This window comes from Zonotrichia albicollis, chromosome 1 (assembly GCF_047830755.1).
Source record: "Zonotrichia albicollis isolate bZonAlb1 chromosome 1, bZonAlb1.hap1, whole genome shotgun sequence".
NCBI lineage: Eukaryota > Metazoa > Chordata > Aves > Passeriformes > Passerellidae > Zonotrichia > Zonotrichia albicollis.
Window position 1 is genome coordinate 22913923 of NC_133819.1, and position 21503 is coordinate 22935425.

At 38.0% G+C, this 21503-nt stretch overlaps 1 protein-coding gene across 9 annotated transcripts in view; it reads left to right on the top strand.

The window, feature by feature from the left end:
- CDK14 (cyclin dependent kinase 14) overlaps nt 1-21503 on the top strand; it is a 343783-nt gene that overhangs the window by 94006 nt on the left and 228274 nt on the right. For all 9 annotated transcript variants that reach the window (XR_012579124.1, XM_026795414.2, XM_026795418.2 and 6 more), the window contains one exon: nt 10588-10667. Coding sequence is in view for 8 of the 9 variants with exons in the window: in XM_026795414.2 (XP_026651215.1) it covers nt 10588-10667 (80 nt within the window). In the remaining variant the exon portion in view is untranslated. The remainder of the gene's footprint in view (nt 1-10587; nt 10668-21503) is intronic.

The following is a 21503-nucleotide window of genomic DNA, read 5'->3' on the forward strand; positions in this document are numbered from 1 at the left end:
CACTTAAAATTTACTTTTTCAGCCAGTATTTCCATTCAGAGTTATCCATTGTGAAGCAGATTGCCTTGTGCCATTTGACATGTTTAATGAAGTTTTCATAATCAAATTTCCAATAATAACAAAGAAGTTGTAAAAGAGGGATTTGGTACATGTGATATCTTTATTTAAAAACTTTGGTTAGCCAATAATACATGAGACAACACTGCCATTCCAGCAGAGAATACCATGATGGTCATGGGACAGAATAACTGTGTAAAAAAAGAAAATATGTCTGAACATTTTCCAGGTATATTAACTTGGTTAGGTATTGAAAATGATCTTTTTTCACTGAATATTTGTAATAAATTAAAATGAGGGTTCCTTCATCTCTCAATAGCTTGCTTAGGTATTGACAAACATAATAACAGCTGATAGGAATAAAAACATGTTCTAAATGTATAAGAAATATTCACACTTGTGCCATGCCACTGCAGGTATTGTCTTTCACTGGCAGCCTTCTTCAAGGAAAGGCTATCACTTTGTGTTGCTAATGGCTCAGTTATGCATTACCATAAGTTCCAGACATTATACATGTGTAAGCTTTTTATTGGGGTCTATGTAATAGGAGAAAACAGTATAGATTTCAGCTTGTGCCTAATTACTAAAATCCTTGAGTAAAATCACAGTGAGTATCTGATGACAGTCAGTCCATATGTCTCAGCTTTCAGTAAGACTGAACTAAGGCAACAGAGTCACTGGATGTCCCATCAGTCAGTGGAACAGACTGAAATTCAAAAACAAAACAAAACCCTTCCCTGAAGCTATTGCATTAATAGTGAACATGTTATGAAATGTAGATTGGTTACAAATACTCATTTTAGTAGAGTTGCCTGCAAATCTGAAAGCTGTACTTCAATGATTTTAATTGTTCTTGAATAATAAATTGGAATTACTGGGCACACTGCATTCTCTATTATAAACAGCTTGCTCTGAATTAGTAGTGAGAGTTATAACAATTTTGTATGACTTTGTCCTGTTGCTTTGAAACATTTTCTGCAAGATCTTTAAAATGTGTTCTGACAAAAACACATTTTGACAGAAAGTATGTGCAATCAGAGTGTGGATGAGAATTCATATGCAGAGAGTATTTCTACTGTTATAGTAGTATTCTGTCCCCTGTTTGAATTTGACCTTTTTTTTTCCCTGCTGAGAGTTGAATAATTTCCATATTATCCAACACAATTGAGATTCGACACCTCCAGTCCAGGCTTCTGTTTCTTGAACTATAGAGACAGTTGAATTACTTCATGGCAGGAAGAGGTTGTACTTTAAGAACTTGGGAAGCACTCCAGGTGTTATCTGCTATTTCAAAAGGACTTGTTTGTTGAGGTAATGTAGCCCTGTTACCTCTCTGTCCCCTGAGAAGGTGAGGAATCTCTGACCCACGTGGTGTCCCCACAGAAGGAAGAGCATCACTGCTGTGATGGGCTCTTGCGGAATGTAGGTGAGCAGGTGTGAATGAATGCCTTGGCTCTGGCCCATCCCTGCAGGGATTAAAAGATGTGGCACTTAGGGACATGTTTTAGTGGTGGGCTTGGCAGTGCTGGGTTGATGGTTGGACTCAGAGGTCTTTTCCAGCCTGAACAATTCCATGGTTCTGTGGCTGAGACCTGGACCTGGCTGCTGCTGTTCAGACAGCTTTATTCTGATTGTTTATAGCTTTATTTTAAAATGATACAGGGACAGAGATTTTTTTTTCCTAGGTTCTGATATGGGTATATAGGGTGAGACTGTGATATGCATCACTGTGTTCCCCTGCCTACAGACTCGGTGGGAATTCACATGAGCCAAAGAGGTCTGTTTATTTTGATATGTGCCCAGTTTGACTACTGAAGGATTAAGTTCTCATGACACAATGCAGAATGCAGACACATGATGGAAAAGCTGGAGCTGGTAATAAACAACAAGTGGATTTTGCTCAAAATGTTTGAGAATCCCTAATAACCAACTTTAGTGCTTGGTTTCTTTGTTTTGCCAAAATGTTTCTGAGGTATTTCTTTAATTGTAGTTAAAGTTGGAACATTTAAGATTGTATTGAGCTATTTTAAATGATGCTTTATACTCAGAATTATTTTGCTCAGTGTTTGTCACCAGCTGCATGTTGCAAGTGGTTGAGTTTGGGGTTTTTTATGCATTTCCTGAGATACATTTCAGCTTTTAAAATTATTTTCCCTGCTGATCATAATGATGGAATAAAACATTCTTAATCTTAGCATGCTATTCAGAGAATCTAAAAGATGCATACCTGCCTGAAGAGACACAAAATCAGAATCAGCCATTCCCTTCCTAAGATTTAAAGTAATATGTACAGTAACTTGCTTTCAGAACAACCCTGGCTTTTTGCACCTTGGAGCAGGATAAATGGTACCAAGCCCTTGTCTTCCTATAAAACGCATTGCTTTTCTATCTTTTTGAGCATCTGTGGTTGTATTCCAGGAAAGTGAAATGAAATGAAATGGGCTAATTCCTTTTACTGGATGATGGATTTTTCTTTCTGTAGTCAGATAAAAATGAATCCCTGGGGTGAAGAAGCAGCAGAGTGAAGAGGACTGTGTTATTGGGGGAAGTGAAGCAGTATTCTCTTAGGCTGGGCTTTTTGTTTATAGGAGAAACAGCCAAGCAGTCATTTTTTTCTGGCTGACAGTTGCATCAATAGGTAAATCTGTTTGATTTCATGTGTTGCACATCAGACGTGTGTAATGAAACTCATCTTGGCATGTTCATTTTCTGCTTCCATTCAGGCTAGGTTCTCATATTTTACTTAGTTGTATCAAACCACAAGAGGCTGCTTACTGCATGAAATTCAGATGACTTTGAAGGGATTTATTTTGATGTAAAATTTTGGAGAAGTGGGCAGAGTAATTTACTGATAACACTGTAAAAAATGATGCAAGTTCCATTGACTCTGTATTTGATTAACACCTTGGATGTTTGCCATACAGTAGGTGCAAAACCCTGGGTGGCCTTTGAATTCCTGTATCATTTCACTGTATGGCTGAGCTGAGGAAGTGCTGCCTGTGTATTGACATGTGTGTCTTCCTGCTGCCTCTTGAGCTTGTTTATAAATTTACCTGAACATACAGCAGTGGGATCTGGCTTGATCTGTGGCACATAAGTGTTGATGTGAGTTGAGAGTCTGGAGATGAAGCTGGTGACAGCACAAGGGAGCTGCTGCCAACCAGAGTCCCTTGCAAAGCAGGGAGGCCTTGCATTCCCCCACTGAGGGCTCTGCATATTGCACTTAAGGGAAAAACCTGTGCTTTTGGCAATTTTCTGTGTTGGCGTGCTTTCCAGCCTCTCCCACTGTGTTCAGTTGCCCTTCAAGGCAAAGAATTAGAAAAGATTCCCTCAGTTAAAGGGATATGATCTGTGACTGCTGCTAGCACAGCATGTGTCTGTTTTGAGAGGCATGCCAGTGGTATCTGAACTGTGATCTTGATCTGCCTCTTGACTGTCCGTGTGATTTTTCACCGTACCTTTACCTTTTTGGGCACCTTTATTGGTTTGCATGTGCTCATAGTATTGCAAAAATGTGTAGAATTTGTTAACAGCCACATCAAGATATTTTTGTCTATTTTCCCTATCACAAAATTACATAATTTCAACTTGCTCTTAGTAAAACACTTGTTTTAATGAATTCTGATCCCTACCCTTTTTAACTATTAATAGGAGAGATCAGTAGAGCACAGAGCAGAGCACAGTAGAAGCTGTGTCAACAGGAGCTCAAAGGCTGCTGATATAGGGCAGTCCTTCCATCCAGGCACCTCTCCCATTTCAGTTCAAAATCTGAATTGTTGTTTTCAAGGAGACTCCAGCAAGTATCCAAAGATGAAATGTATTTTTTCAGAGAGCCCAGACATTTGATATTTATGTCCATCAAAGGCAGTACCTTTTACTATTTACCTTAAAAGTCAATAGGGAGTTCATGGTGCAAAGTGGAGAGTAATCATGCTCAGCCAGGCATCATGCTCTGTACTGGCCTTGTTTCCATGCTGTGTTATTCTGGAGGCAGCAGGGAATCTCTGAATAATCAGGGGGCACTGCCACTGTCTGTTACTGGCATGATGTATTGCAGTGTGTGCTATGAATATAGCTGACCATGATATTTCATAAATGTGTCTGTGGATGGCTGCTCACGAGAAAAGGGATGGCATGTGTGTTTTGATTCTTATGTTTATGATGCTGAAGCCTTCACTGAAGAGGGCTGACAGGACTAATTGCTGTTCTGACTTTTGCTTTTGAAGTTGCAGAATTTTTGCTCTTCATGAGATCTCTTTGATTATCTTTTATGTTCAATCTGCTACAAGTGCCATAAGATTGCAATGGTCAAGCTGCCATTTTTCAGTCATTCCCCAAGCTTTACTCTATGCCCACATGAGGTGTTGTGTTTACAGGCTCCCTGATAAGTTCCATGTTCAACAGTCCAGTTCACAGGAAAGTTTTTATTCATGTTATGGCCAATTTATTTAGACTGATATTTCAAAATTACTCTGATTCATATTGCCTTAATGACCTAAACTTTCCTAACCTTTTCTTTATTTCTTGAAAATTGTGTGAAATTAGTGTCCTACAAACGAAATCCTCTTTTCATCTGAGGATAACAGATGGCTGGAAAAGGAATACATATTCATAGGTTACAAAAAGGCACTTCATAGTTACCAACTAGGCTTTCTTTCCTCCCCCTCCTCATTTTTTATCTTATTTCCTTAACTGATTTTTGTAGGCAAGTTATGACATGGGATTATAAAAAGTTTTAAAGAAATCTCTAGCATTGCAAATCTTTAATAAAAATAGGAACTTAAAGTTGAATTAGATAGAAAACTAATGACAACTAGATGTTCAACTAAAATGCCAAATGGTGGGAAAATTATTAAAGTACAGTAAGTACTAAAATAAATTGCTAGGATTCTAACTAGAAGATGAATCATTGACTATATTGATCACTTATTGAGTGCATTTTTCAACATTTAAAATAAAGATTGGGAAATTTTTTCTCCATAGTTGAATATATAAAAAGAGCATCACACTATATGTACTGTGCTTCAACCTGCAATGCAGTTTAAGGAGGTCTCTTAGTATTACCTCTCATAGCAGGGGACAAAACTGAAGAAACTAAGTCTATTATATTACCTATCCAGGACTGCCCTGGAAAACTTGGTAGACAAACTAGGACAGAATACAGTTACAGTACACACATGTGTAGAGTTACTGGACAGTGCCTTATTGGCCATGTATGCATGACTGGAAGGGTAGGGAGAATACTGAATTAATTTGCCAGCTGCCATTGTGCACCGTTGCATTTTCCACTTTGCTGATCAGTGGCATCTCTCAGCAGATCCCCTGTGACTGTCACTGTGCACACTGCTAAGAGGCCCTTGTTTATAAGGGATATCTCTGTTTGTCTTACACCTCTCTTTCTGAGAGCCCCAGTGGGGTGTGGGAGATGTGAGGGGAGGGCAGCAGGATGTGCTCAGCACTGCTGTGCCTGCTGCCCTTCCCAGGTCACTCCTTCCAGCAGGCACAGGTCAAGTACAGCCCCTGTGCTTGGATGAGCTGCTGGCTAGTTCGAACTGATGTGAGCTGGGGCTAAACTCTTATCTTACCTGCTCCTGTTCAAGTGAGGGCTGCCACACTCTTTGTACGAGACTGCCTTGACTTCTAAGTTCCAGTGACAGCACTAATTAATAATTTAAATCCTTCATTTCTCATGAAACCCTTTGATCTTCTGTTTTTTCAGCCCTAATAAATGTCAGCATTAGGAAGCATCTTTAATCCACTGGCTTCTTCTAAGACAAGGTAACTTTTGTCTAGGATGAGGTTAAAAGATGGTGGGATTCAAGAAGAGAAATTCAGGGCCTGCATTAGTCCCTTGAGAATTTACGTGTTTGGGCTTTACCAGGACTGGGAGTGGCTTTTGTAAACTAGAAATGTAAGTCTTTTTGGTAAGAAAAATATAATATAAGCCATGTTTACGCTGAACTGTCTTTTATGTTAATGATTAAAAGAAGTGTTTCCCTCAATGTGGAATTAGTTATTCGTTGGTAGAATAATCAGAGGTGACTAAACCTACAGTGAATGTGCCTCTGTCAGGTTTCTTCAAAGGAAATTTCTGGCAGAGCCTGATTTCATTAGGCCCCCATGGTCTGTTTGGAGTTTTAGGTGTCTGTTTATGACATCAATATCACTACAGAGTAGATCTAATTAGATATTCTCAAGGTTTGATCATCGAACTTTGAGATTTTCCTGTAAATGAATATTTAACAATTGCAAGTTATTTTTCTTCACAAGAATTAGTTTCTTGAAATTTGTATCACAAATTAGAGCATCATCCCAATATCTTCTACTGATTTTTCTTTGCAGAAGTGTTCCCAAGCTTAGCACTTGCACAAATTATGAGCTCAACCTCAACTCCAGACAGTGGTAAAACTCAGTATTAAATAAACAGATTGAAATCAGAATTGGCAGATTTTATGTTAATTGACTCTTTTAAATGTGTATATTTAGAACATTTATGTCATCTAAATATATCTGAAGAACTTGAGAAAATAGTGTTATTGTACTCTTTTGTTCTCTATGTGGCATCATCAGCTTTATCCCCAGTGAAGCCAATTAAATAATCAGTTACTTTATATTCATCAGTATTATATGTTCTTAATGATGCATTAAATAATTTCCAATTTCCTCTATTTTCTCATAAATGGTCATTTTTAATAAATGTATTTATTTTGGTAGTGCTGATATTTGCTGGTTTAGAAAATGCAGAATGACACATTATCTTAGCATTTTTTGTAATATCTGGCTCATTTGTATTTTTTATAATATGCAGGCTTTTACTTTATGCTGCATAAAGCAATTTGAACTAATTTTTCTTTTGCCTATGTTGCATATATAACCAGAAAGTTATTAGAAAAATTATATAATGTTAAAATGAGGAATTTCCATAAATTGGAAAGCTGTCCATCAGCTGCAGGTGTTTTGCCTAGACTAAAGTAGTTTTGTGTGATAATTAGAGAGGCTTTAGACTTCTGTACTTTCTCTGAAGGTGTTTCAATGAGAAAGAGAAAGCGAGTTAGCTTAGGAGGGAGGATGGCTTAGAAAATAGGAATTCTTTAGCCAATGTTTTCCTTAATAGAAGCTAATGAGGCAGCTGACAGGCTGGGCATAAGATGATAAGTGTAATCTTTGACACAGTGAAGTGTACTGTTTTGAGAAGGTGTGAAATTGTTTGCTTTGGACAGTGAGTAATAGAGGAGGTTTAATGAGTCATGGATGTTAAAAAAGTCAGTGGTGTTGCCTTTTCACTGTCTAAAAGGCAGTCTGCTTGTCAGTTTCCTACTTGGCTTTGAAATAATGAAAATACTGAGCATGCTTTGAAAGTTATGGAAGACAAATGTGAAGCAATATCTGGAAGGAGTTCTGCTAACCTTATCTGATCACTTCTAAAGTCTGCAAAGACAGGTATTGATAGATTGCAGAGGTAATTTTACCCAGTTTTCCTTTATTCAGTCTTGTTTCTAAGGAAATTACCATATTATTTTGACATGGCATTACAAGTTTCAGGGTGCAATTTCATGACATAGCTGGCTTGATCCCACAACACATGGCTTCTCAAAAGGTGGACACAGTTCTTATGTATTTGTTAGTGTTTTCTCCTTTTTTAAATGCCTTTATACTTTTTAAAAAGTATTATTTAACACTTTTTGGAAGGGCCAGTCTTCTCCTATTTATGCTCTCTAAGTGTGGAAGGGGCTAGCAGCGGCCAAAATGTCGCAGTCGAGGCGGTCACGACATAAAGCAGAGACCACAAGTAGTCTCAGTTGGTAACACTTGGCAACAGTTTATTAATGAAAATGGCTGATCTTTTATACACTTTCCAGTTGTTTACCCTTCTTCTACCTTAGCTATTGGCCACAATAATTCAATATCATGCCATTGGTGAAAAGTTACTCTGACTCCACCTAACTTTCTAAAATCGCTTCGTCCAGCTGCAGAATGCTCTTATCTTCCTTCTCTCGATCTCCTTGGTTACGGCCTTGGAGAAAGCTCCTTATCAGCTTCTTCTTCTTCTTACTTCTTGCTCCTTTAGCTAACAGGCCCGCTGCTAGCCCCTTCCACATCTAAGCAGTCTCATTGTAAAGTCCAGCAGGAATGACAGCAAATACAAGTCAGTGTCAGGAGTGTGTGGCAAGGTTTAAGCAGGAGAAACCTCTACTGCGAGGCAGCCCTTAGCTCATCTTTTCAGCATCATCTAACTGCACCCTGAGATTGCATCAGTAGGAGGATAATTAAAGGATGTGAATAAACACCCTATCTCTGTAATTGATACTTCATAATTTCTCACATCCCCAGTTTTATATGCTCCTGTTTATAGAAAATCAAATGGAAAAAAAAAAGATTTTAATGACTGGGTAGTTAATGAGAATAAGGAGGCTGTTATATTATGGAAATTATAGATTGATATGTTGGAGATAAATTGTATTAAAGAGGAGAATGAAATCCCACAGGAACACTACTTATGATTGGTTTGATTATTTTGGTAGAACTAAGAGTTGCCATGATATCTATCAAGATGATGACAGATACCAATGACAAAGGGGCAATGATAACTAAAAAGAACAGCTCACCTACTGTGTTTAACTGTGAATTCTTTGAAATGGGTTCCATACTATTGCTATTTGTGTTATATATTTCTCTTCATGAACCAGTGGAATGTAGAACTTCAGATTAAAAAGAACATAAGCTACACAATGCTGCATGTTTTTTTGTCCTTCTCTTCATATGTTTCCTTAATACCTCTTTGCCCTGTTTTTTTTCATTGTATTTTACATTGCCTTCCCTGAACACAGGGTCTGTCCTGTTCTTTATCTGCAAAATGATCTTGCTTTTCTTTCTTAAATTCCTCCTGCAGTTATTTCATGTGTTGCAAAATATTCAAGTTTTTCAAGTATCTAAGTAATATGTATATGATAGGTAGGGTGGTGGATTGATGGAGGTATTGAAAATGACACATGTTTATGAACTGCATGTCTGTCATCAGTCCTCCTTTTAACATGGTTCATTCTCCTGTCTGAGCATGGCACATGAAGTTACTTGAGGCAAGGCTTATCTTTTTCTGATGCCATAAATCCTGTTTGAATCCAAATTAAAAAATATGTAAGACAATTATAAGGGAAATCCAGGAGAGTTAAGCTGATAATTTCCTTTCAACAGTGACTAGTGGCCTGAGACTTGGACTGGTGCCAGCCTGAATATTATGACTAATTGGAAGGTGATGAGTAAACCATCTTTTGATAACCAGGGTTTCTTAACTTGCTCAGAGTCATTGTGTAATGTTCTGTATAGGGCTAATGAGTTTTGGTAATTATGAAAGAGGAATAATCAGAAGAAGCAAGACAGTAGCCATCCGTCATTGAACTCCTATAACTGCAAAAATTAAAAGCCTGAGGGAGATGATGAATTCAGAGTTGGTGGTTGTTCATATCATCTTGTCTTGAAAATTTAAAACATGTTGTAAAGCCATCCCTCTTGTAGTACAGGAGAGAATTGCCTCCATGACTACAGGAGTGTGAAGGCTCCAATGTGTCCTTGAGCTTTGTGGCTGCAAAGGCAAATTTTGCTTTTACAGAAATAAATCTTAATGATAATAATAGCAATAATTTTTTAAAACTTTGTTATGCCTTTTTGGTAGTTTATCTTCACCATTGCTTGCTGTACATGGGGAGTTTGTTAAAGTTTCATGGTATGAGTTTGTTCTTGAAGAGGGTAATGGATATCAGCTTTGTTCCATTTTTGTGAGATTTTAGTTGGATAAACTGAACCAACTGGATTTTTTGCTAGGCCTGGAATGTAATTAATGTGTGGTGAAAGTTTGAATGCTAAAAATGAAACAAGACAAATAGATTTTATGCATAAATGACCTGTTAAGAACTTTTGTCTCTGGGAGCACAAAATATTTTTAAACTTATAAATGAGAGCTATTATAATCTCAAAGTAGCCAGGGCCGTGTAGTCAAGAATATGCCTCAGGAACAATCCTGCCCTAGTGGGAAATTACTAGAATGACCTAAGAATTATTTCATTACACAGACTTTGTAGCTTTTTGAAGGTTATACTAATGTGTATCATGTTGTGGGAAGGAGGTAATCAGTGTAAATCTGGATATACTGCATGTAAAGTGATTGATGAAAATCATATGCCTTTTCCTTTGAACAGTTTGATCAAATAATGAACAGATATTTTATAACAGAAACTTTAAATTGTGTTACTTCTTAACAAAGCTTCAGTAACAAAGCTGTGGTAGAAAGGAAGCAGACTGACTCACAGAAAACTGAGATCATTTCTTGGATTGCATCTGAGTGTGAAAATATAAAGTTGACTTTATGGAAGCTATGAAGTGCTTCTTACAGTGCTGTAGATGAATCACTGGCATTGAGAGGGGGAAATTGAATAAGTACATGATAGGAAATAAGTTCTATTATAAGAAATACCGTTTCTTCTATAATTTTGGTTTTTCAAAATTTCTCCTTCCCCTCCCCTGTTTCCCTTTCAGGGTAAATGGAAAGCTGGTGGCATTGAAGGTGATTAGATTACAAGAAGAGGAAGGAACCCCATTTACTGCTATCAGGGAAGGTATGCACTCACAATTAGTGATGATATATGTGGGTTTTTTCTTTTGTAATTGCATTGTGCTTCTTATTTCTGTGCCATGCTATAGTGAGTAGCTTGAGAATTCAAATTACATGGTTATGTTCTCAGTAGGATGAAACTTTGGTGCTTCAGAAACAAAGCCTCTGGTGTGGGAGTTCTTGTTAAAGAATGCAGCTCTGCCTGTGCTTTGGCTCCTGTTAGATTTACTACACAAACAGTACTGGGGAGCATGTGTGAGGTGGGTGTGAGAAGCCACTCTGGAAGAGGAGGGAGCTGTGTAAGATGCGTTTCTGGCCCGCAGGCAGCACCTAGGATGAAGGTAGATGTGATTTTTCATATATACGCAGTGTGAAGCAATGACAAGCATTTCTTGATAAAGGCAATCAAAAGATCATCGAGCAGAACTGCAGGCACTTTTGAAGCTGTGTGTGGTTTGCAACTAGCTTGTGTTTGTTTTTCCTTCCCCATGGACTCTAAGTTGTGTGGCCTGGGAATGGTTCTTATCTATGGTGCCTGGAGATGCCTGTTAAGCTTTCTGCTCCATCCTTTATCCTTCCTCCTCAGCCTCTCCTGATCCCTAGTGACAGCTGCTTTATCTGAGCCTGTCTGTATCGAGCTCCTGTACAGAAATTGGTGGATATGCCTTCTTTGTGTGGTCCTGCTCTTTTAGAAGGTACTAAAAATGAGCCTTGGTAGAGAAATAATAAACAATTTACCATCACAGCACTGATTCAGACTCAGCTGAAATTGGTAATGAACTAAAGAGATGAAACTGCTAGGACTTTGAGGCACCCCTTAGAACTTCACTATCAGCCTAATTCCCAGGATGAGATGAGCCAGGGAGGTACTGGAACATCAGCCCTCACAGGGTCCGCAGTTGGCCCTCCATGTGAGATGTCTGGCTTCATGACCATGAGAGCCCAGACACAGCAGCTGTAGCTCCCTGTGCCTTGCTCCTGCAGCCATCTGTCTGCTGTATGTTTGTCTGTACAATGAGCCCATTCTGGAGTAGGCTGGGCAAAAACCCCTCATGTTTCATGTGACTGACACCCTGAAGTCACTAAACTACTGTGGATTTCCATCCCAAGACTGTGCATTTTAAAGGTGGCTCTTTCACAAAGGAGGGAAAACCGTGGGTGGCAAATTTATGAAGGAATTTCCGCAGTTCTTCTCTACTGCTTCATCTGAGTAACAATTATTGAATGATCTGACACATTTATTCATAACAATATCTATTTTATGTGTGAGCTGTCTGTCCCTGCAGCTGTGCTGTGATAATGAGGTGTGCAGAGGGTTACAGGTGCGGCTTTCAATATCTTTAATGCTGAGTTCAAGTTATAACAGTCTGTGTTTCAAATATGTTTATTGTTCTTCAGGTTTGTAGTTGATATGGTACTGACTTAATGAGAGAATAGTAAGTACAGCTTTCTTGTGCCTTTTTAGTGACACTTAAAAGGTTTTTTAATGTGAGCTTGGTCTAGATGAAAGTTTATAGCATTGTAACTGTCAAATGCAGTATAATCCCTTTTCCTTCATAAATAGTGTGGTGTGTGAGCTCAGTATACAGAAGTATTCATTAGGAATAAGAAGAGAGATTTTTTTTCCCACTTGATATGTTAAAAAAATTATAAAGGCACACTTGCATGAAAATACTTCTCACACTGTCATTGGAAAGTTTTCTTTTTAGCTGTTACTACAATACTGTGGTTGAAGCCAGTTAAAACCCTGGTGCTTTTATAGGAGTAGAATAAAGGTCTTGCCTAGAAAAGCTCTTGAAGTTAATTATTATTACCAAATCGACAGTATGGTGTCTCATTGATTATGATAGTACTGTGTGCATCCATTATGTTTTTAAGTCTTCATCTAAGCTGAGACTAGATCCAAAGCGTATTAGGATATTCAAAAAGTTTTTTCTTGACTTGTAGACTCTTGGTTATGTAGGATCACACTTGGATTATACTGTTTATGAGGGTTTTGTTTTGGTAAATGAAATCTCCTCCCCTTGAAGTTTCATTCAGAAGCTGTCAGTATAAGTGCAATGTTGTATGTTTTATGTCATGTAGATGTCACACACACCTGATATGTAAGATGAGAGGGGAAAAAAATCTGTTTATTTAGGCTTTGACTTTTCTGTTGTTGGTTTTGATTTTGTCAGAAACAAATATTAGGACCAGAAAAGTAAGGAAAGCTGAATTAGAAATGCAAATTTCAGAAGGTGACCTCTCTGATGTTATGCCAGGTCATTAGTATTTGACAGTAACACTCTGGCCACTGCAGGCATGGGCTTCACCAGCAGGATCTTAGGAAGCTGTTCCTTTCCTCTTGGCAGCATCTCATCCATCTTGGACATGCCGAGTTCTGTAATGCATCCATGGCTGCTGTCAGCTACAAGGGTGGGGAGAAAAAAAAAGGAAAAAAGAAATGCTTCTATGAGCTCTTAAAATTATCTGAGAAGTTTGATATGGAAAAACATCGAGAATGGGACACTGTGTTAAGCTGTTTTTCTTGATCTTTGATAATTAACTAAGGGCTCCAGTGCTATCATTTAGGCTGGGACAACTAGAACAAGGACAAATACCACTGAAGATGAGATCAACTTCTAATTTCAGTTATCTGAGGAATAGTGTTCCCATAATGGAAAAATGCATATATGATGGTATGAGCCAGAGGTCTGTTGGAGGGCATTTCTTTCCAAACTCTTTCATAATGGAGAAACCAGGCAGGTTTCATCTTGGCTTGAAATTATTTTCTAATTTTCCAACAATGCAAGGCAAATTCAGGCAGAAGTCTAGTCAGTTGTAAATTAAAACTACTGTTAGAAAACAGTTTAACATTTCTCCTGGCTCCTTGAGTAAAGCAGTGAGAGAAAATAGCATTTCTGTTCGGTGCTCCTGAGGGGGATGCTGTGTGATGCTAATTTGGGGGACGTTACAGGCTGAAATCCTAAGCAGTGCTTGTGCTGAGGGAATGTTGTAGCTGCCTATGTACCGGGAAGCATATTGTTACTGTTGTGACAGCAGCAGAATGAAGCTCAAAGTAAAACAAAGCTACAAAGGGAAAAGACTAGGAGAAGTGGGAAAATGGGGGAGATAAATATGGAGTGTGTGGCTGTAGAGACAAGCGCTAACTTGGTTGAAGCAGTAAGTGGAAGAAAAAGTGAAAAAACCCTCCAACTGAACAAAAAAAAAGCCCAGTAAAGCTGCATAAGGAAAATCATGGTTAATTTTAAGGCCTGGGGGAGGTTTAGCTGAAGCTTCAATTCAAGCTTACAAAGTAAGTCTGCTTTTACAGCAGATAAGGGTTTGTGTCTTCTACCATTAAAGTTTCATAGATTTAAATGAAAATAGGTGAATGTGGCATATTTAGTGGTGCACTTCAGCTCACTATTGAATTTCTAGAACAAAGTTTAGAAGTGGCCTATGTTAAATGTTCTTTCAACTTGGGCTGAGTTAAATGTACCAGCTTACTGTATGCAGTTTATGGGATGTTTCTGAATTTATTTCACTTAGTCTGAGATAATCTAATTTACTTTTGAAGACCCCAAGGAGGAAAAAAAAAAAAGGAAAAAAGGAGAAAAAAAGCACACCTGATTTGGTGTATGCACTTGAGTGGGATAAATCAATGAGATTTTCTGATAACATTTATATGAGTGACTCAGCCCACCATTTCACTGTTGTGGTCTAAGTGTGCTGCAACAGTGATATCTGAGACACTGTGGAGTCTGAAAGACATTTTCATCCCATTTTTTCATTCCAAATAAATTTGGTAGTATACAGGTTAGCAAATTATTTGTTTTCTGTGTTAGTGAAGTTGTGGTTTGTCCTTTTATTAATGCTCTTTATCAACTGTTCAGAGATGGTTCAGCATCAGACTTGAAGTATTATTAAACCCACAGCAGCCAGGAGAAAAGGTCACTGACCTTAACTTTTATCTCAGGTATTTCATTCCCTTAATTTCCTGTAGAATCATATGTTCATCTAGGCTAAATACTGAACTGTGTGGTAGATTTGAATTGTGGGAACAGCTTGATTTACAGTGCTGTAGTTATCTTTTTCTCATTTTGGGTAATAATATTGCTTATATCCAGCATGACAACAATTTTGCTTTTTGGACACATATATAGACAAACATCCCTTGGCTTTATCAGCACCTTGCTTCTGAGGTTAACTTGCTTACTGTGTTCCTTTCTTGGGTAACAAAATTCTTTCTTCCCCATCCCAGTCATGAAAACTTTTTTTGCCATTGTTTTTAATTTTCCACTCTTGAAAATATTGCTATTTACTATAGCAATAAAACCTTATTCCAGGGTTTTGGTGTATTGAAATGTTTCATTTCCCATAGGTCTGGATGGTGTTTCAAAGCATCATCAAGTTTTGTAGCTATTTTTGTAGTTGTCATTTAAATGCCATGATTGGGCAACTTTCAGTTTGTTTTTCTTTTTATTAATTACTGTATTCACATGTTGTAATTTATATGTATTTGTACCAATTTGTGTCACTTTTAAAGGTGCTCATGTGACAGACAGTTTCTACATCTTTCTTCCCCATCCCAGTCATGAAAACTTTTTTTGCCATTGTTTTTAATTTTCCACTCTTGAAAATATTGCTATTTACTATAGCAATAAAACCTTATTCCAGGGTTTTGGTGTATTGAAATGTTTCATTTCCCATAGGTCTGGATGGTGTTTCAAAGCATCATCAAGTTTTGTAGCTATTTTTGTAGTTGTCATTTAAATGCCATGATTGGGCAACTTTCAGTTTGTTTTTCTTTTTATTAATTACTGTATTCACATGTTGTAATTTATATGTATTTGTACCAATTTGTGTCACTTTTAAAGGTGCTCATGTGACAGACAGTTTCTACATCTTTGATTTGGCAGTTTCTCAGATGATACTTTTCCATCTATTTCAGTGTCAAAGGCTGTGGTCTTAATGCCATGTGTGGATAGCAGCATGCAGAAATACAGCATAAGTGCTCTGGAAGCATCTGCTGTATTGCATTATAAAATTACAAAGAATATAGGAATGGCTTAATGATTATTTTTTAATTTTTAAAGAGCAGTTTATCATGCATATTGAATAAGTTTATTTTGTGAGTTGGGGGAGAACGCTTAGTGCATCTGAGTGCCAATATAGAGCATGGAAGAGAGATGCTTGACTATTGGCCACAGAACATCTTCAGAAGTCTTCAAAGCTTTGAGTCTCTGCATCCTTATCTCACTGTGTGGTAGGAGGGAATCAAGAGGAGGCTGCCAAGATGATTAGAGGGATAGAGCAGCTTTCCTGTGAGGAAGGCTGAGAGAATTGGGTTTATTCAGTCTGGAAAAGGGAAGGCTTAGGAGTTACCAGTTGCAGCTCTTCAGTACCTGAAGGTGCCTACAAGAAAGACAGAGAGGGACTTTTAACAAGAGCATGTGGTGACAGGACACAGGGAAATGGCTTTAAACTGACAAAGAGTGGATATTAAGAAGAATTTCTTTACTGTGAGGGTTGTGAGGCACTGGAACATGTTGCCCAGAGAAATTGTGACTGTCCCATCCCTGGAAATATTCAAGGCCAGTTTGATTGAGGCTCTGAGCAACATGGTCTAGTGAAAGGTGTCCCTGCCTATGCCAGGGGGTTGGAACTTGATGATCTTTAAGGTCTCTTCTGACCAGGCCATTTTATGATTATAATGAAAGCAAAAAATGAAAACCTAAAGCAGTGTCTAAGAAAGAAATGAGAGTTCACATTTATTCCCCAGGATTTCTATATTCTATGTGTTTTATATATGATTTTTTCTATATTGTAATATATAATGTATTATCCTCAGGATATATATTTATACCAGACAGCCTCTTTGAAGATGGGAGGTTTTCTGAGGCCTCCCTTTCTGAAATTGCCAGGCTGGAGGGGATAAATCTTTACAGAACTTTAATCTATAGAAAATCAAAGTGGAATAACTGCTATGAAAAGAATACAGGGAAGATCAGGAGTTTGCCAAGACAAAGCTCTTACCTTTGTGTAATTTATTGCCTACTGTTCCTAGCTGGTGCACAATGGAAAACAATGATTGGTGTTAAAAATGCTGCAAGCGATGTAAAGTAGCTGAGCTTTTCTATTATCCTGGAGAAACAGCAGATTCTGCACCTATACCATTTAAGGAAGAGCTCCAGAAAATTGTATTTTGACTCAGTGGGTATAATTCTTGCGACCTCACCCTGAATTATGACTTGAGTTATTGCAGGCCCTCCCCAGCTCAGAGATATGCAGCCCAATGGTCTTTACACCACTGAAGTCAACAAATGACCTCATGGCACTGGCAGGATGACTCACAGTCATAAGCCTCCTATTTGTTGTATTAGAGTAGGTCTGGAAGATTGTGTGCCATAAGTCAAGGTCACAGTGAAGCAATATCTGCCTGTATTCTTTGAAGAGTCATTGGTTGATCTACTGGTAGAAGGTAAACATGAAAATTGCAGTGAAAATCCTGTCTTCATCTTCCAGTAAAGAATTATTATTTTTTTTTAATTGGAAGTTAAATCATCCACTTACATAAAGTAAATCTAGTCATTTTATTCAGGATTGGTTTGGGTTGATTTTTGTTGTGAGGTTTTTTCCTAATAAGGAAGCTTAACAACTGCTTTCTTTGTAGTGATAGGAGTTTGGAGAACTTTCAGATTTCCTTTACAAAGCCCAGTCAAGAAATTTGAATTTCCATAATTGAAATGCTTAAAAGCCTCACATGTATCTGGCTCAACAAGCCTCAGGGAACTTCAAGAGGTTATGTTTAAGATTATGGAGATGTAGCTATTCTGAACGTGCGTGTCACAAGAGTTACTACAAGGGGTTTGTGTCTATGGGTTGGAGCCTGAGGATAAGCTCACTCTCCCCAAAAGCCACATTGCTTTGGAGCAGTGAAGTAAAAAAAAGGAAAGGACAGTAGATTGGCTGTAGCTTGGGGAACTTTTTCATGGCCTACAGAGCTGGCAGAGCTGGTGCCTACTGCAGGCTAAATAGCGACGGCTCAATTAGCTGTAAAGTCCCTGCAAAGCCAGTTGGGCTTGGAGTCGTAACAGCTTTGTTTTTCAGTGTGGTTAAAAATAAAACATGCAAGCCAAGAGCCTCTGGGACACTGTGTCATTGGATATTTAAGGTCAAGAATATTCAAAAGTAAAGAAACTCCAGCAATTTTTATTTCTCTGTCTGGTCTCTTTCTCTTATGGTCACCCTGCAGCCTTACCCAAACTGTGGATTTCCTTGAGTTAAAAGAGTTCTCAAATTAAGACAGGCTGGGGTTCGAAAACTACTTTTGGAAAAGGATGTTTCTGGGACCTTTTTCATGAAATAAAGTAAACTTTTTAAATTTCCGAGACTTTTAGAGGTTACTTATTAAATACCCTTTCATGTTGCAGAGAAGTGTATACTGTTTCCTGAACATTAGTAATAGACAAATTGCTTTTAATCTCTGGAGGTTTTTTCTGAATATTTTTTTGACAGGTCAGATTTTCAGCTAAGTTTCATCTATGCTTTCTCCTGCATGTGCAGTTGTGTACGTCTACAAGAATTGTGTTAGATCTTTGGCAATGTGATATGGAGCTTGGAAGCAGCAGGAGTTTCATCTTTACTCTGCTTTGCCTCCTGCTGCTCTCTCCAACCCTGACTGGCTGCTAATTTTTTTTTACTGACAGTACTCATTTGCTTTTCCCTGAAAGCATTTGAATTGGCTGGCTGAAGCAGGTGAACTGAATTCCTTGTCATCCTAGATGAACGTGGGAGATCTGATAGTTTTCTAGTCTCATATACAGTGCAAATTATGATGTTATTTTATTCTGCTTTTTAGTGTGTCCAAATTACATTGTTCTACTTACTTCTTTTTGGTGGGCCACATGAAAGCTTCTGTCCACACAGGGTGGTCAGAAATGGTAGATTGAAAAAGTCTGTCCTGTTTGTTTTTTTGTACTTGACTATTCACAGACTGAACATAGTCTTTCCTTCCCACCCCTTTTTTATTTTTTAATCATCTAACAAATCAGCAGTTTTCTCAATTAGAAAACCTTCAGGAGAGCTGGGATTACATAAATATAGCATAAATTATAGTGTTTCCCTTTGAGAATCAAGTTATGAATTTTAAAATATATAATGAGCTTCCATCATCTAGGAAAAGTGTCGCACTTTTCGGAGAAGTACAAATGCAAATTCCAAATTATCCCATTTCATAGAACTAGATTTGTTCCACAGAATATTCCATTCCCCCTGTCCTCCTCCTATTCCCCCTCCAACATTTTATCTGTGGCCTGCTGAGGTGGAACATGACTGTATGAATTGAATCTTTATTCAGTACTTTTGATGTTCAGGCTGTGACCTTCTTCTGGCTTTTGTTCTTGAGCACAGTTCAAGCAAGAAGAGAATGAGGTGACACTTTGAAGATTATTTTTTTTTTTTAATATGATCATTTTGCCAGCAAGAATTCTTTCTTCATCCTTGTTATGTTAGCTTAATGGCAGACCTTTCAGGCTCTGCCCTACTTCCACTGAAGTAGTTGTCTGTGCATCCTCATTTCTCACGTGGAAAGTGTTGGATAAGGGATCTTGTGCCAGTTTCTGTGCTGGAAGGTTGCAAATCCATTAGTTCACAAGTGCTATTGAGCCCTTTTCAGTATGGCTTTTGCTTACAGTTTCCTCTGACCTGAGTTTCAGGGCTCTCTGACTTGCTTTGTGCCCCTGGGGCTTTCTGCTTAGAGCAGACTTCTGCTCAAAAGCTGTTTCTTCTCTTTCCTAGTTAATGCAGAAGTTGGAACTGTTGCCTTGTAGATTTTGGTCTGCTGCTCTTGTTGTCCCTGATAGTATGACAAGAAGGGTAGAAAGCACATGCCGATCACAGAATTTGGAGGATACAAGAAGGCTGTCAATCTTTCATATACAATGATAATATGCATCTATAAGTCATACAGAACCTTATGCAGACCTCATGGCTTTCTTGTTTGAGTTGAAGTTGTTGAGAGACCGCCTTTTTATGCTGTATGCAAATTTAATGTCCTCTTACAGCACATTCTGCCAGCAAAAGAGTAGAGCTAAGTTAATCCTTCTCCAAGTAGTATTAGTTTTTACCTTGTGACCATATCCCAGTCAGAGCAGATGGAATTGGTAGTACAGAAACCAGCTTCTTTATATGAGTGGAGGTGCTGGCAAGTATGGCCTGACTCAACTGAAACTGCTTGGAGACCCTCAGGCACCCATCCAAGTGCCAGTATCTTCCATGGCTACCTGATGAAATAAAAATTTTGTATCTGTAATGCTGAGGCAAAGAAACGTCTCCTGAATCTAGCTAGTTCTTGGAATTGTTTTTCCTTTGTTGTATCTCCCTTTTGCAAAAGGGATAATCTAGACAACAATATCATTTACCCTTATGATGAAAGTGGTGAATTCAAGTATGCACAAAGACATTTGTCTTTGTCAAGATCTCTGTGTGTGTTTTTCCATTGCTGTGTCCTGGATTTCAAAAATACCAAAGCAAGGTGGCAACTCAGTGTTCAAACCAGTTTAGTCAGCTTCAGTTTTATCCATGGTCTTCTTAACATGTAAACCTAGTAGATGACTGTAGTATCTCAGCAAAATTGGTTTCAACTTTGGGTAAAGTACAAAGTAAGGACCTTAGAAGGTTGTCTGGTTTCAGATGTGTTACAGCTCTCCCCCTTGAAGGAGATACACCACAACATGTATGGAAAGAGGTGTATGGGTGCATATGTGTGTTCCTGTATGTTTTTAAGACTTAGAAAAACAATTAACCCTGTCCCCCAAAGAGCAAAATCATCTGTGGAGGGTCACATACTGTCTTTGATCAACCCAGAGAGTGTGTAATGTGAATTGGTCATATACCCAGCTCTGGATAAAGTAAAAATGCTTCCTGTGAAAGTTGTCCATCTTCAAAAGTCATGTCTGAGACATGCCACCATCTTCTTGCTACTGAGTTCAGTCGTCTTTCATAAACATAATCAGAACAGTTTTGTGTATTTCTAATACAGAAAGTTTGTGAATGAATTATCCTAATTCTCTTGATGTGTATGAATAATTTAAACATTGTCTTGGTTCTTCAGACATGAATGAAGCAATGAAGACGAACATGTGCTTCTGCTGGATCTACAACAATGTCTTTGTTTTCAATGCTTTTGTCCACAGCACAATAAGTACTTTTACTTCCTTTGAGAAAAATCCACTAGTATATTTCAAATTTTTAACTTATTTATAAAAGTAAGCACCTTTAGTCTCTACAGATACAAGATACTGTTCTGTTTTAATATCTGATAAATCACTCTTATATCAAAGGGAAAATTAAACTTATTTTCAAATTATGGGGCCATGACATGAGTGGAGACTTGCTAGTTGAGAAGATAGGCAGGGTGAGAGGGTGAGACTACTGCAGCATTTTGTTTTGCTGCTTTTTATTCCCATCTTTTGTGGTAATGATTCAATTCTTCCTTAAATATGTCATGTATACATGGGGAAGTAAAAAATCCCAGTATGGTTAAATGCTATGTGTAGTTCACAGTAATTTGCTGAAAATTTTAAGCATGAATTGTTTCTAAACTTTGAAATAGATGAGAAATATTTTCATCAGCTTACATCTTTGTACTGGCATGAAATATGGCAGCAACCACTGTAGTCATTAAGAAACACTAATACCTTTCTCATAGGAAGGAGAAGGTCAGTTATAATCAAAACAGAGAAAAAAGTGGTAGCAAATACATCTTATTTTAAAGATATATATGTGAGACAAAATATATTCCTTCTTTTCTGTTTCTACACAGGCTCCTTTTTATCTTTGGTCTACCTGCTGTCAG